We start from the raw sequence: 14935 nt of genomic DNA on the forward strand, positions 1-14935 counted from the left end.
TCCAATCTATGACCATTTGACACCGCAGTTTTTAGTTTAGACTCGACCTCTTATGCTTCTAGTTGCTCAGTGAAATCAAGACTCTATATATTAAATAATATTTTCTATTTTTACCCCCAGTTCTGCCACGTACCATCACAAATTGTTAACCTTGGTACTAAGTGCAATTTTACCCCCAAGGATACTTGTGTTTTGTGGTGTACAGTTAATATAAATTTCTGTTTCTGAGTCTCTCCTTATAGCACCTCTGTTTTTAGATCTGGCATTAGTCATGACTTTTAAAACAAGCATTGGCATAGCCAATATGTCTCTCCTTTGGGACCTTATAAGTGTTTAGCCATGCAACACTTGATGTTGTTGCACCAAGGATATTGTGCTGGAAAACTAAACACTTATAAGGCGAGACCTATTGGCTATGCCAAGGCTTGTTCTTTTAGCATACAATATTATTCCACAATTCTTTGCTTACACAAAAATACATATCTATTCCCATGTAATGCTGAACGTTTTCATACAACATCCCTTTAAAGCCAGGCCTATTGACATTGCCAATGTTTGTTAATCATGTGTTTTCTGCTTTTTTTGTGCACATACCTTCTGGGTAATATGGTTTTCTGTTAAATACAGGCCACTCTGTAATATTGATAAGAATGTTATGCATCGCGCGGGCAGTGCGCGATGCTTTAGAAGTGCATTACTGTATTCTTTTAAAAGTGGCTCACGCATGGAGTGTTCACTGGGTAGAGGTTCGAATGACATGCGTCAGTTGCTGTTCGTTCATCTAGCTGGGAAGACCCTTCATGTGTTGGGTGGAGTATTAATCTAAATAAACTCTACAAATCAAGATACATCTATCTTGCACGTTTATTTCATTTGGCGACGAGGATGGGATGCCACATATGGTTGCTAATACTCTGAGTGCTGAGATGTATTCCTCTACTTTCTCATCTTCTTTTTGTTTCCTTTTATAAAAGTTATGCCGCTCAAGCATAATATTAGGTTCGTTGGAGAATTGTTTTTTTAGACGTGCAACCACCTCCAAATAAACGTTCCATTGCCCGTCACCAGAATGAGATGCTGGAGGTGGAATAGGTACAATACCGTCGAAAATCCTCTGGGCTGCTTGACCAAGGCATCCAAATAATAAAGCGAATTTACGTGCAGGTGAATAACCCACAGCATCAATAGCCACTAAATGATTTTCGAAGAGTCTGTACCACTCTGACCAAATAATTGGTGGGCTCCCTGGTTTGCTTAAAAATGGAGGCGGTGGTGTTATTTGCTGTACATTTGCCATGACGAATTGGAAACCACACAGTATTTAAAGTAGAGAGTAGAGAGTGTATCACCGAGGTTAAACACGCAGGTAATGCAATCACTGTAAATCCCTGGAAATGTAATTTAAAACTGCTTTAAATTTGACACCTGAAAAAAGAAAGCGTGCGTGTCGCTTAAATACAACAAGGAAACAAACACGCAGATTTGAAATTGAAGTAATGCAGGATTATAAGTGTGTGTGTCACTGAGTATGAAAAGTATGAAGCGTGCGTGTCGCTGTACAGTTAAGAGTGGACACGCTGCAATTGAAGATGTGAAATCGACTAGGCGTGCGTGTCGCCGGAAAGTAAATAGCAGACACGCTGACTGACAGCTGATCAAGCATACAAAAACGTCTGGAACTGTTAAAGAGCAGAGAGGCTTTAACGTAAACTCAGCGTTAACTGGGATGCTTCCTTGAAACGATCCAGACTTAAGATGGCGCCACGTAATGTAATAACGTCAGCGCTTGCTTCCTTCAAATGATCCGGACTTAAGATGGCGCCGCGTAACGTAATAACGTCAGCGCTTGCTCCAGGAAATGTTTGTTGTGCTCGTCTCGTGACCAGTAGGTCTTCACGAGGAAGGAGAGCGCGAGCGTGTGGGAGCTCTGTAAAGTTAAACACATCGCCCAACTGTACCACTGGAATATCTCCTTTTACCTTATTAAGGGGTAGAGAAGCACACACTACTCTATTTCCAACGTGGTTGAGAGAAATATCTGGTGAAGATAAAATCAACTTTAAGGATGTGTCTAACAGAGTATACATCAAACAGTCTCAGATGAAAAATAATTTTTATAAGAAATTCAATTTTAATGGTGAGGTCGTCCTGGTTGGAGACTGGGTTTTAATTAAAAAACCAGTAAAAGTTAGAAAGGGAGAGTCAAAAATGTTTATGCCTGAACAAGTTTGCAAGGTCAGTAAAGGAGCTGCTTTTGTAGGGAAGGCTGGTGGAACAAGAGACAACTTGTAAAAGTTTCTCCTCAAGGTGAAATTTCATTAGATATTAAGATTGGTTATGCAATTGGTTGATTCGTGTTAATCTTTTGATGTGTGTTGTATTTGTTCTCTTTTTGTTTCGGTAAGGGGGAAGGTGGTGTAATATTGGTAAGAATGTTGGGCAGCTCGCGATGCTTTAGAAGTGCATTACTGTATTATTGTAAAGGTGGCTCACGCATGGAGTGTTCACTGGGTAGAGGTTCGAATGGCATGAGCCAGTTGCTGTTCGTTCATCTAGCTGGGAAGACGCTCCGCAATGGTTGGAGTATTAATCTAAATAAACTCTGCCAAACAACATTCGTCTATCTTGCACCTTTATTTCACACTCTAACTAAATTCAGAAAAGAGAGAACTGAAGACAATCGAAGTCTCTGGTCTAGACCTAAAAATTGGCGCAGCATAGCTTTATTGATATGCTAGGACTAGTTTAAATCATGCTGAAATCTACTTTAAGTGATTTTTGGGGGGTTTGCTGTTTAAAGTTTAGATTTTATATACTTTAAAATAAAGGCTTTTAATGTTTTCTCAATAGTTGTACAGGGTTTTCAGGAAAATAAATGGGCCGATGGTGACTTTGCGACGTTTGAACTCACAATATACCTTCTGAGGCGACTGGATAATACTGGTAAAATATACGCACACCAACCACGACAGACAACGCGCTTAACAACGAGAAGTGCCGCCCACTGAGAACGTCATAAACAGTGAAGAAGGGCTAAGGAATTTTCAGCCAGTGTGACGAGACGCCATGGCCGCCCTTTTAGATTGGGCTCTTAGGGAGGCGCATTCTGTGACGTTTTCTCGTCAGTGTTCTGCATTACCTTTGCCTCGGAATCGTTCCATGACCCGGAAGTAGAGTTTGAGGTTGTGGCTGCCAGAGAGGAGGAGGATGCCTCTGCCCGTTCAGGTGTTCAACCTGCAGGTGAGCAGCGATGAGCCCGCGGAGGAGTAACGACATCCGTCCATGCTTCGTTTTATATGGCTATCTCTGGGAAATGTCCCTAGTAAATTAACTCTGGACTTCTAACATAGTCAGACCTCATGATGCCTGCCTACTCCTTCTCGTTCCCCATATCTGCCCAATATCGGGTACCCATACGCCTTCTCAAGATAATAATACCATTTATTATTTAAAGGCCTGAACGCCGTACATTTTCAAGTGTTATATACATTTCATGTTTATTAGTGTTGTGTACCGATTCCAGGTATAGCGTACACTCGTGCATTATTTATTGTAATTATTGATATATCGCCTTAACACAACATTGGAATGAAAGAACGCTTTACAAAGTAGGATACCGACGCAGAGGACAGATAGATATTTATTTATATATATCTATATATACGCACGCACATCTAGTAAACATCCCAAATGCCCCAACATATAAGGGACTAAGGACCATGCAAATCTCAGTATACACTCCTATGTGTACGGCACATACACCTAACTATTAACGTCCTTCAACTTTACTTTTCTTGACACATTTTACAGTGGTGCCTAGGAGAGTTCCACTGGACTACAAAGAGCAAAGCTATTTCTGCAGTATAATATGCTTTAGCTCCATTTATATACACATGCGTATTTTTGCACTCAGTAAAAATTTACTTCTTTGAATAAGTAGAGTCTAATCGGTGATATGGAAAGTGGGGAAAATTCTCCTTATCTTGGTCTTTCGTTATGTATCTCGTCTCTATAACCTATTATTTTTGTCAGAAAATTCTTGATGTGTGTGACTCGGAGAATACCTATTTCTTTCTGGGGATGATTATTCTGATATGGTCATTCGTGGATTTTTGGGAAAGTCATCTTGTCTTCCACTTTTAGCGGTTTAATTCCCCACGCTATGATGAAGAGGTTAATCAACCGCTTTTTTTGGCACCCAAGCTGAGGATTAACATAATGGTACTTAATGAGCTTGGCCAGGGATTGGGCTTTCATACAGGTTAATTACGAAAGAAGAGGGACAGCACAGATTGATATGTATAAGGAACCCAGGATACCCTAGCGCCTCCACCACTAACCGTGTACAAAGTTAATTAATTCCTAGCGATTCTTCTCACATCCTTCTCATAAAGTGCCTATCCACTTATGTGCAGCACCAGACTTCTGCACGTAGCCACCTATATTCTTCATTCTGCATGCATAATGTCCTAACATAACTACTGTGCCTAAACTAATGTACACAATATTTGGCTTGGATGTCGCCTTTTTATTCCAAACTCACAAAATCTTGTCTTAAATGCTGAACCAGAGTCTCTTATGCACCTCAGCTTTCTTTTTATGGATTAGCCCCTTTTACTCTTCCCTTTAACGTCTAATCTACACAATGCACTCTGCCTGTGTGCCTCCAGCAGTGAGCTTGTATTTACCTTGACAAGTGACAGTAGAGCATCAAATCATATAGTGACATTATAGTATCCTAAGGGAGAAAATAACTTTATAATAGCATCACAGTTTAAACGCCAGATGCCTGTCTTGTGTGCACACAGTCTTAATGCATTGTGTGGTGTAGCTGATCACAACTGAGTTACTTCTGAAAGGAGTACATCTTAACTTATTCATGTGTCAGTTAAAGATGTTTGTCCATCTGCTGAAGGGTTGCACTCATAACATCTAAATAGTTTATAAAAAACATTAAGTATTGACTCTTGAAGTATCTCAGCCTGGGATTCCGTGCTCTTTAGTCTTTACTGTTGATTGTCCTGGTGAGACCATAGAATTTGTTCCCCCCCCCCACTAACGCCATTGCTTGGCTTTCCTTTCCAGTTTCCTTAATGAAGCTTTATTTTCTCAGAAAAATTAGCTAAATATACTGCTCCTATTTTCACACACAGAACGGGGCTATACATTTAGCGACGAGAAAATAAGAGAGAAAACTGCATGCAAGTATCCACTATTAGTTTAGTTTACTTTAGGTATTTAATAAAGTACAGCATGTGTGTTGGTACTGAAACCATAAATACTCAAAAGGAGAGTATTACGAAAACAAAGATGTTTTGAGTTTCTTTCTTGATTGTAGATACAGGAGGTATTATTTGAGTTCTAAGGGCAAGTTATTCCGTCACCAGTGAACCGGCATAGAACAAGATTTTGCTTTAGTATAGCAAGGCACTGACCTAGGAAGCCTAGCAGCTTGGTTTTGGATTGCTTGAAATCTTTGTCTCAAATGTTTGAATATGTCAAGATGAAGTGAATTGTAATAGTACAATCTGGAGCCTATTATCACAGCTTCTGCTGTCTTTCTGCCCTTCGTGGTAAAAAAGAGGGTGTATTGATCTATGCTTGTGCATATGCAGAGTACAAGGGGAGACAACTGCCATGACCTGAGCGCCTGTTTAGAGTCTAAGTTAATTCCAAAGCTTTGGATGCTGGATCTTGGTTAGACAAAGGAACCAAGAGTAGTTAACTAGCTTACAGGAGTCAGAAAGAGAGGGCACAGTAACCAACCAAGGGGATAGGGTAAAAAAGACAGAACAGCAATACAAATCTACCCCCCCTCCCCGTGAACTGTGCAAAAACCTGTTGGACCACAGGCATAAATAGAAAAATATATATTACATTTATTAAATATGAAATTAAAACAGAAAAAGTAACATATGATAGAAATGTTTCGACAGAAAATCTGAGCCATATGTCCTGAAACATTGGATTTTAGAAAGACTCAGACGATTATATGTGGTTCCAATATATGATGCTGTATCTTTAGGACTGCCAATTATTTTGATATTTTTAATTGCAAGATACATTTTGTCCATATCATATATTGTATGATTTTGTGTTTTTCTATGTGTTAATTCTCATAGTTTACAGGATACTAGAAGGGTCTTGCTAGCACTAATACCTCCTGTTTTTTCCAAATTAATTTTCTACCAATTATTATCCATCCAGCTTTTCACGTTACAAAGACAATATTTGAGAATGTCCTGATAATTTTAGTGCCCTCTGCATACGTTTATCAGTTGCTCTAAAACTTCTGATTAGGTTAGCTGGGGTATAACATAATCATTAAACAGGTGAGGAGAGAGCATGGATCTTCTGAGGAACTCCGGTATCTATATAAATGGAGGAGATATATATGATTGTTGAGGATGACTCTCTGGGATAGATCTCTCGGGAAGCATGAAGTATAATAAAGGAGTTCCCTCAATCCTGCAACTGGCAAGTCTAGAAATAAGAATATTATCAACAGTGTCAAATACTGCCGATAAAGTCAAACAAAGTCAGGGCAGTGAGCCCTGTTATAGATGGAAGAAGAATAGATCTATAATTGGGCATAATTTCAGGATTTAGACTAGACTTTTTCAGAGTGGGTTTGACCATGCCTGCTTTGATCTCATTTGGAACTATACAAGAACTCCGAGAAAGGTTAACAGTTTGAAGTGTGACCTTTTATTTATTCTGGCACTTCGGTCTACAATTTGTTTTATGAGTTAGGTCGAGATGAGAACCCGACCTACAGTTGCTGATCAATTGGTTTATAGTGTGAAGTGATAGATTATGGAACTGATTCTGAGAATATATGAAAGTTTTCTCCGGACCAAATCAGGTGTTTGCTAAGCGAGACTACACACCCGTAAGGGTCTTAAGGCGCTGAGGGGTGTGGGGAGGGGGTTCGCAGGTTCCAGTCCATCAAGGAGGGGGTCTGTCGAAGAGCCAGGTTTTTAGGTTTCTTGCGAAGATGGGGAGCGATGTTATCGGTCTGAGGTGGAGCGGAAGGTCGTTCCAGGCTCTGGTCCGTGGGGGTGGGCTGGCTTCCAAGGGCGGGGGGCTTCCAGGTGTTGTTCCAGGCGTCTGGGCCCATGATGAGTACTTCCGTTTTGTTGGTGTTTAGTTGTAGGCAGCTGTTTTTCATCCATTTGGCGACGGCTTCCATGCCTTCTTGAAAGTTGTGTCTGGCGGTGTTGGATTCGTTGGATAGGGCGAGGATGAGTTGGGTGTCGTCTGCGTATGACACAATGTTGAGTCCGTAGGTTCTGACTATGGGGGTGAGCAGAGCCATGTAGACGTTGAAGAGCATAGGGCTGAAGGAGGACCCCTGGGGGACTCCGCCGCAGGTTGTAGGTGTAGGGTCTGAGAAGAAAGAGGGGTGTCTGACCCGCTGCGTTATGCCGGAGAGGGAGGGGTGGATCCAGTAGAGGGCCTTGTCTTGGATCCCTGCATCGTGGAGTCTGCGTATTAGAGTTCGGTGAGAGACTGTGTCGAATGCCACTGAGTATTAATAATGAAAGTTGAAGAATTATCTTGAATAGCAGTGCATATTTGGTTTATTTTGTATATAAAATAGCAAGTTAATTACAGAACATTTGCTTGTGCATCGATCCAAGTGACAAATTGGAGGCATTTGAGATTTCATCAGTAATTTTAAGTTTCTTTTTGATGGCAGCTGTACGACTGGTATAAAACTCATTACGGGTAGCTTGAATAGTTTTTTTAAAATAAGTCAGTAATTCATTTTTATAAAGTTATTTAAGTTCAGGAGAGCAATGGGATCACCAGTTTTATTCAACTAGTCTGACCTCAAGGTTTAACTCGTGTATTGTTGCTATAAACCATGGTGAGGATTTAGATGTATTCTTTGTTGGAAAATCAGTGCTATTGTATCTGCAATAAAAGTCAACCAATGAATATATTCAGAGTAACTTGAAGTGGGGACATTCAAGTACCTGAGGGCAGGAAATTGGTTCTGTCAAAAGATTTTAACTGACTTTGTGCCAATATCCGGACCTGATCTGTAGGTTAGGAACTATCCTAGGTTTCTGCACATTTGTAAGTGCTAATGCATTATGGAAATATTTTGTCATGGCGAGTGGATGAAGCAATATGGAGTGAATTTGTTGTGCATGAGCCCACAATGTGTCTAAGTTTTGACCCGCAGTGTGAGTGGGTGCATTAGCTGATTGATTCAAACTTCAGTTGTTGTAATGAGTCATCAGAAATTTTTATTCCGTTTATGTAAAACATTAAAGAACATGAAACATAAATTCCAACAATGCAGAATAGCAAATATATTCACAATTAAAAAGAATACGACTGATTAAATATATATTATTTAAAATCCCCCAGTTCAGACTTGATAAAGTGACGTGCAACAGTATGTCATTTACCAAGCATATTTCTCAGTCTAACTGCAGCCAATATAAACCTATGAGCCATCATGCAGTTATAATCAGATTGTAACAATTGCAGGTACAACAAAACTGGTCTACACTTTCTTATATTCAAAGACCTAAGCAGTGGGATAAGGTATTGTTTTTTAGGCATGGCATACAGTTGACAAAAGAAGATAAATGGAGTATAGATTGATTTGATATTGAGTCACATGGGCATGTCTCCAGAGCTGAATCATTATAAGTATATCTGCAATATGAGACTAATAGATGTGCTATATTAAATCTGAATCCAAGCAGATAAAAACGCTGATGGTGCGGTAAAAAGTTCAAATAGAGTTCCATGCAATCAGTGGTTACTGTTAGATGATGTGCAATCATACATTTTTTTCCCCCTAAATTTGTGACTTTCCCTTCTACTTCCTTCTATGGAGTAAAACGTAGCTTTAATTTTTTTTTTTTTGATAAGGTGCTTATATCGGGTGGTCTGGAAAAACATTCCGGCTTCAGTATTAAAGTAACATGTTCCCTAATATAGTGCAACCATGGTACACGTTGGGCATGATCTAGTTGGAGATTGTTCTGGTTCAGAAGAATTTCCTGCTTGGACCAAATAGAGTGCCACAACAGAAGAGGGGCTAATCTGACATGACCCTCAAGGTATGATAAGCCCAGCTCAGTATGGCAAGCATAAACAGGTACACTGGTAGGGACGCCAAAAGTATCATCAGGAACACATTTTCCCTAGCGTGTAGGCAGGAAATATGTGCATGCCCCCATATTCCTCCTCCATGTGTAAAGACAGTACAGCACCAGGCTTTATATATGTTAATTATAGCAACAAAGGGTTTTTATCCTAACTTTCCCGCAAACCTAAAGATTGCTTCAATAGTTTTATCAAATTGTGACTCTGTAAGCCTCTTAAGATGTAACCATAAACATTTCGTATCAAAGTGTACCCCCAAAATATGTGAATGGCAGTACATTTAAGAGTTTAACTCCATTAATAAACTGAGATTTCAAATTTCTTGATGGATGCCCACAGACCATGGTATGTGACCTTCCAATGTTAGTCGAGGGGACAAGATCACTCATACATTATGCAAATTTATTTAACAGCCTCTGCAGGCCCATTGCTATTCTCAAGATCAATACCGTCATCTGCATATAGCAGTGCAGGAATACTTCTAGACCCCGCCCTCAGCACATCTGCCTCCACAAGTGATAGGCTAGCATCCAAATTGTTACTGTACAGGCAAAAAAGAAATGGGGGGGGGGGGGAAGAAGGCACTGCTGTCTTATCCCATGAGTAGTCTTAATTGGTGGGGTGCATTCACCATTGCACCCATACCTGATGCAGCCAGTCACATCCTCATGTGATTTTGCTAGAAACTCAATGGGACGTTTTCCCCCAGTGTTTACATTTTCACACCCAGTTGTCCTCTATTAACACACATGATGGATTCAAGTTCATAAACCCTAAATGCAGGTGTTCTTTCTTAGACAGCGTGTATTTGCTGATAGTTAGATGTAAGTTCAGACATTGCTCGATGGTTCCGAGACCCTTCCTAAAGTAATACTGGACTGCAGGAAAAAACTGCCCTTTTCCGTGACCCAGCACTCTAGCCGATCCAAAAGAATCCAACAGAGTGTTTTGGTTGTAGTGTCAATTAAAGACATTGGTGGGTGGCACAGACGGTAGCTTGGTAGCCTTTCTTAAAGATCGGTACTATGATGAAGTTTAACCATGTCATCGGTGGTCCTGTGACCAAAGTACTCCTTTGGACGTTCACAATTATAGGGGCCCATAGACCTATATGCCCTTTAAAAAGTTCGATTGGTACCCCATCCAGGCCATGAGCCTTGTTGCCAGCGTTACATTTTATGGTTTAAATCTTTTTATTCATGTGTGTATAGGAGAAATATCGTGCTTTGGTTATCACAGTCAGTAACAATAAACAGTCCCCTTAACATAACCACCTCCCTCTCCTGCCTCCCCAGTACTCGCTACGGAAAAAAACAGGTCGTAGTAGCAGCATAGGTAATTCAACATTAAGTGTTCAATTGTCTTTCATTGCCAGGTTGGGGGAAGGTACCCGTTAATTTGAGAATGTGCAGGTTTTTGGGGCAGGTAAGCTCCTGGAATTCTGTAAATAGGAGTATGAGGAATGGGCGCCATATCTCTCCAAGTGAAGCCTTAGAAGTGTAGAGAGATGACGCAATCCTCTCCATCCATAATATATGCCATAATCTATGAAGCCACCTCTTTTATGTAGGTATGTGTCCGGAACTCCAATGGGCAGGGATATTCTGGAGTGCCGCTGCCACTGCTAAACCCATTGACTGCCCTCTACGAGATTTGAGTGGAACGGTTAGCGGGTTAGACAAGACCAAAATCGTATTGGCGGGGAACCTGGGTATTTGTGTGTTTAAGTGTGACTTAATTTCGTCTAGGAGTTTGGTCCAATATTCTGTTAGTCAGGGCAGTTCCACAACAGATGAACAAAGTGCCTTAGCAGTCTGGGCTTCACTCCGGATTGACCCTGTGGAGGCGTACTGGGGTTAGATACCAGTAAGTGGCTATCTTGGTAGCAGTCTCTATACTTGCCGTGTTGCGGGCTATGTGCCTAGCTCTGAAATAGATCTCTCCCCACTCCTTGGGGGACAACATTCTCCCCATTTCTCTCTCCTACCTTGTCTGGCTTGGGATACTCAGCGGTTGAGTAGGCTTGCGCAAAAAAATATATAACTCTGAGATGACGTTTTTATCTGTATTTTTAGTCACCAACCACTTTTCGTACGATATGAGCTGTCTACCCACTACACTAAAGGGTGGTTAGAAGAGTGTAGAAGCCAGTGTCTTACTTGCAAATAATGCATTTTTTCGGTCTCAGGTAGGTTATATTGCTGGCGCAGTTGGACGAATGAGATTATCCAATTCACATCAAATAAGTGGCCCGCAGAGCGTCATTGTGTCTGTCGCCATGCTGTGAATGCCCCTTGATGCAAGCCCGGGGAAAAGTCAGCGCTGTCGAACAGGGTTGTTAGCGTGGAGGGGAATAATGTAAGGCCTTGTCAGGTCGCCACCTGGTCCTTAACCTCCGCAGTCGTTTTAGTGATGGGGGATGCTTGCAAACACTTTGGCCTATGAGCTTTCTTGAGGAAGGGTACCTTCCACAAGGGAATTCCTACTATCTCCCTGTCTTGGACCAGCCAATGTTTTTCCGAAGATTCTATTCCACTCCAGTAGGTAGCGAAGCTGCCCTGCTTGAAAATAATGCTGGAAGTTGGGTACACCCAGGCCCCCCGCATCCTGAGGTAGGTAACTCAAATCTCTTCACATTACTCAACCATTCAAATTAATTAATTTCTTTCTGCAAAGTGAGGATCATCCCTTTTGGTGGTGTGACCGGTAGCATCTGGAAGAGACCTAGAACTCTCTGCAATGCAGTCATTTTAAGAGAAGCAACTCGTTCTAGCCAAGAGAGGCGGTGTTGTTTCCAAGTATTTAAGTACTCTCTAATCTGGTGCACTAAGGAACTATAGTTTAGGATAACAGTCTGGCGAGTTGAGATGGCAAATTGGATTTCTAGGTATGGGATTGATGTGTGGACCAATTGTATGGGGTATTGAGCCTTAAGGCAGGCCATGTGCGTGTGGGATATCGAGAGGGTGAGGGCCTGGGATTTGTTGCCGTAAACTCAATCGCGATGCAGAGCCGAATGCGGACAATTCATTCAAAAAAGCAGGCAGGACGGTGCTGGGATTAGCCAATGAAACTAAGACATAATCGGCGTATAAGCTTATGGTGTTCCACCCCCCTCCGCATTCCCCCTCCCCCCCTCCCCCCAACGCAATTCCAGTAATGTCTGGATTATCTCTGATCCACTGGGCCATGAGCTCCATGTAAAGAGCAAACTGCAGGGTTGACAAAGGGTACCCCTGTCTGGTGCCTCTGTTGATGGGGAAGGAAGCTAGTGTTAAGCTGTTGACCCATACCATTGCTGTAGGCGAGCTGTAACTGCTCCTAACCCGTGCTCTTAAAACTATCGCCAAATCCAAAATGGGAAAGGGTGTATTCCAGGTATGGCCAGTGCACCCGATAAAACGCCTTCTCAGTGTCGATAGTTAGCAACAGGGAATCATCGTCTGAATAAGTAGCTTTATCTATTAGGTGCAGTTTACGCTTTGTGGAGGGGGTACATTGCTTCTGGGGGATAAACTCAGCCTGTTCTGGGCTAATGATGCCCAGCATCTGGGGACAAAGTCTTGCTGAAAGTATACAGGTAAAGAGCTTAATATGTGTTGCAGTACGGTTTGTCAGTAACGGGCTTCGTAAATACTACAATGGCCGCTGTCCGCATTGAAAAGTGGATGGATCCCCGGCCAGAGAATGTATTGAACAGCCTAGTGAGGATGGGGGCTAAAACCTAGCAGAAGATTTTATATAAGGTTGGTGGTAATCTGTCAGGCCACGGGGAGTTGAAGGGTTTTTAACGCGCTATTGCCAAAATGACCTCTTCCAGCTTAATGGGGGAGTCTAGCGAGTTGGTTCATGTTGCCCCCTTGCAAATGTGAAGGCGGTACATTGCTGGTCCAGGTCTTGACCTGAGTAAAGGCCTTAATAAAAATCCCTAAATGCTGAGTCTATAGATCTATCTTCCAGCACTTCCCTACTCTACAGTGTCCTCAGGGAGTGAACTTCTGCTTGTTGCCATTGGGCCCTTTATTTATTGGCTATTGGACGTCTGCATTTTTCTTCCCCTGCGCATAAAGAGTGATTTAACCGAAGAGCTGCATATTCAGCCCTTTCTAAATCTAGGCCTGCAAGTTGTTTTCGCGCAGCATGTAATTGGTGTAATATGCCTGGTTCAGCAATGTATCTATTCTAGCTCTTTGACTTGGCTAACAAACTGATCCCTTTTCTCTTTTCGGACCTTGTTATGCCCTCGCAAGATGGGTATGAACTCGCCCCTTATTATAGCTATCAAGGTCTCCCAGAGTGTAGAAATGGTGTTCTCAGGGTTGTCATTGAAATCCAGATAGGTTTGCATTGCTCATGTGACCTTTGATATGACCTCGGGTCACTGTAAGAGGGTCTCTTGAAGTCGCCATGTCGTTGTGGGTCTCTCCGCCGGAAGGAACTCCATAGTAAGAGTTACTGCATCATGGTCTGATAAAGCGGAGAGTTTATGTCAGAGGCTTCCGTGAGAGTATGTGCGTCTCTAGTCCCTAAAAAAAAATAGGAGTTGTGCGTATGTTTTGTGAGCTTGGGAGAAAAAGGCATATGCAAGCGCTTGCAAATGGAGTTCCCTCCAAAGGTCACGTAACCCTATCTCTCTCAGCCAGTCAATCCACCCTTTGACAGAGCCCCTGTTTCACCATATTGGTGTGCCATCATATCTTTGTCGGTATCCAATACCAAATTGAGGTCCCCACCAAGGAGTATGTGCCTTTCCTGAGAGGACATTACCTCTGACACCGCCGTATAAAAGAATTGTTTGTGTCCTATATTGGGGGTAGATATCGACCCAGCACAAGGGGTTGGTTTCCAACAAACACAGTGTATGCAAGGAGTCTACCTTACATTTCCACCACCCTAGGACCCACTCTGCCTCTAAAAATGTAGCTATTCGTATGGCCACCCCTGCAGTTTTAGTGGATGCCGAAGAAAAGAACTGGTGAGGGAAGTGACGGGATCGATGCCAGTCCCTAACCAAAAGGTGGGTTTTACTGGAGTAAGCATATGTCAGCCCTGAAGTGTTTGAGATAGGACAGTATTGCTCGGCATTTGATTGAGTTGTTGAGGCCCTTCTCGTTCAAGGAAAGGACCTTAAACTGCAAATGAGCCATGTCTGTCAGGTAGGGAAGAGCTATGCAACGATCATCTATTGTGAAGACCAAACTCCCTTGCCTCTTCCCCCCCCCCCCCATCTCCTGGCCCTTGCATGCGTATATCTGTCATCACCTGCCAACATCAAAGCTGAGTACTGTCGTTAAACAGAAGCAAAGCTAACTAGATATGAAGACATAGAAATCACAAAATCAAGTTAGAGCAGGTCCAAAGGTTGGAGGTAGAGGGTGAATGTTGTGGCCCCAGATCCCTCCCCGCCCCAACCCTGCCATGCCAGCTTTTCATTGGATAGCTAATGCAATGCCCAGTGAGTTCATGTGATGTCCTTATTGGACTGGTAACCTGCTAATGACTCCACACAACTTGACGTTCCAATGCAATCGTGGCCTGGTCAGGTTTCACAATCCCAGAGGCTGGATGGTGTCTTGGTCATTGTGGGTGCCTGCGGGACTGTGACCCTCTCGATTCCTGATCGTGAGCCCCATCAGTTGCGCTGTCTATCCCAAGTATCCGGCAAGTCTCTTCTAGGAAACGAAGCTCGTACAACGTGCCTTTGAGGCGGAAGATTAGTCGGAAGGGGTGACCCCCAGGAGTAGGAGACCCCCAATACTCTGCGGATAGGAAGTCGCTGGGTAGAAGTCCCGCCTTTTCTGCA

The 14935-nt window shown here is 42.5% G+C and overlaps 1 protein-coding gene across 2 annotated transcripts in view; it reads left to right on the forward strand.

Moving 5' to 3' along the window:
- The first annotated feature begins 3096 nt into the window (after positions 1–3096).
- GPS1 (G protein pathway suppressor 1) overlaps positions 3097–14935 on the forward strand; it is a 259323-nt gene continuing 247484 nt past the window's right edge. The window contains exon 1 of one of the 2 annotated variants that reach the window (XM_085617565.1): positions 3097–3240. In XM_085617565.1, coding sequence (XP_085473691.1) covers positions 3208–3240 — 33 coding nt within the window. In that variant the 5' untranslated portion in view covers positions 3097–3207. The remainder of the gene's footprint in view (positions 3241–14935) is intronic. The other variant, XM_085617564.1, reaches the window with a different exon arrangement.

The sequence above is a fragment of the Triturus cristatus genome, chromosome 7 (assembly GCF_964204655.1).
Source record: "Triturus cristatus chromosome 7, aTriCri1.1, whole genome shotgun sequence".
NCBI classification, from domain to species: Eukaryota; Metazoa; Chordata; class Amphibia; order Caudata; family Salamandridae; genus Triturus; species Triturus cristatus.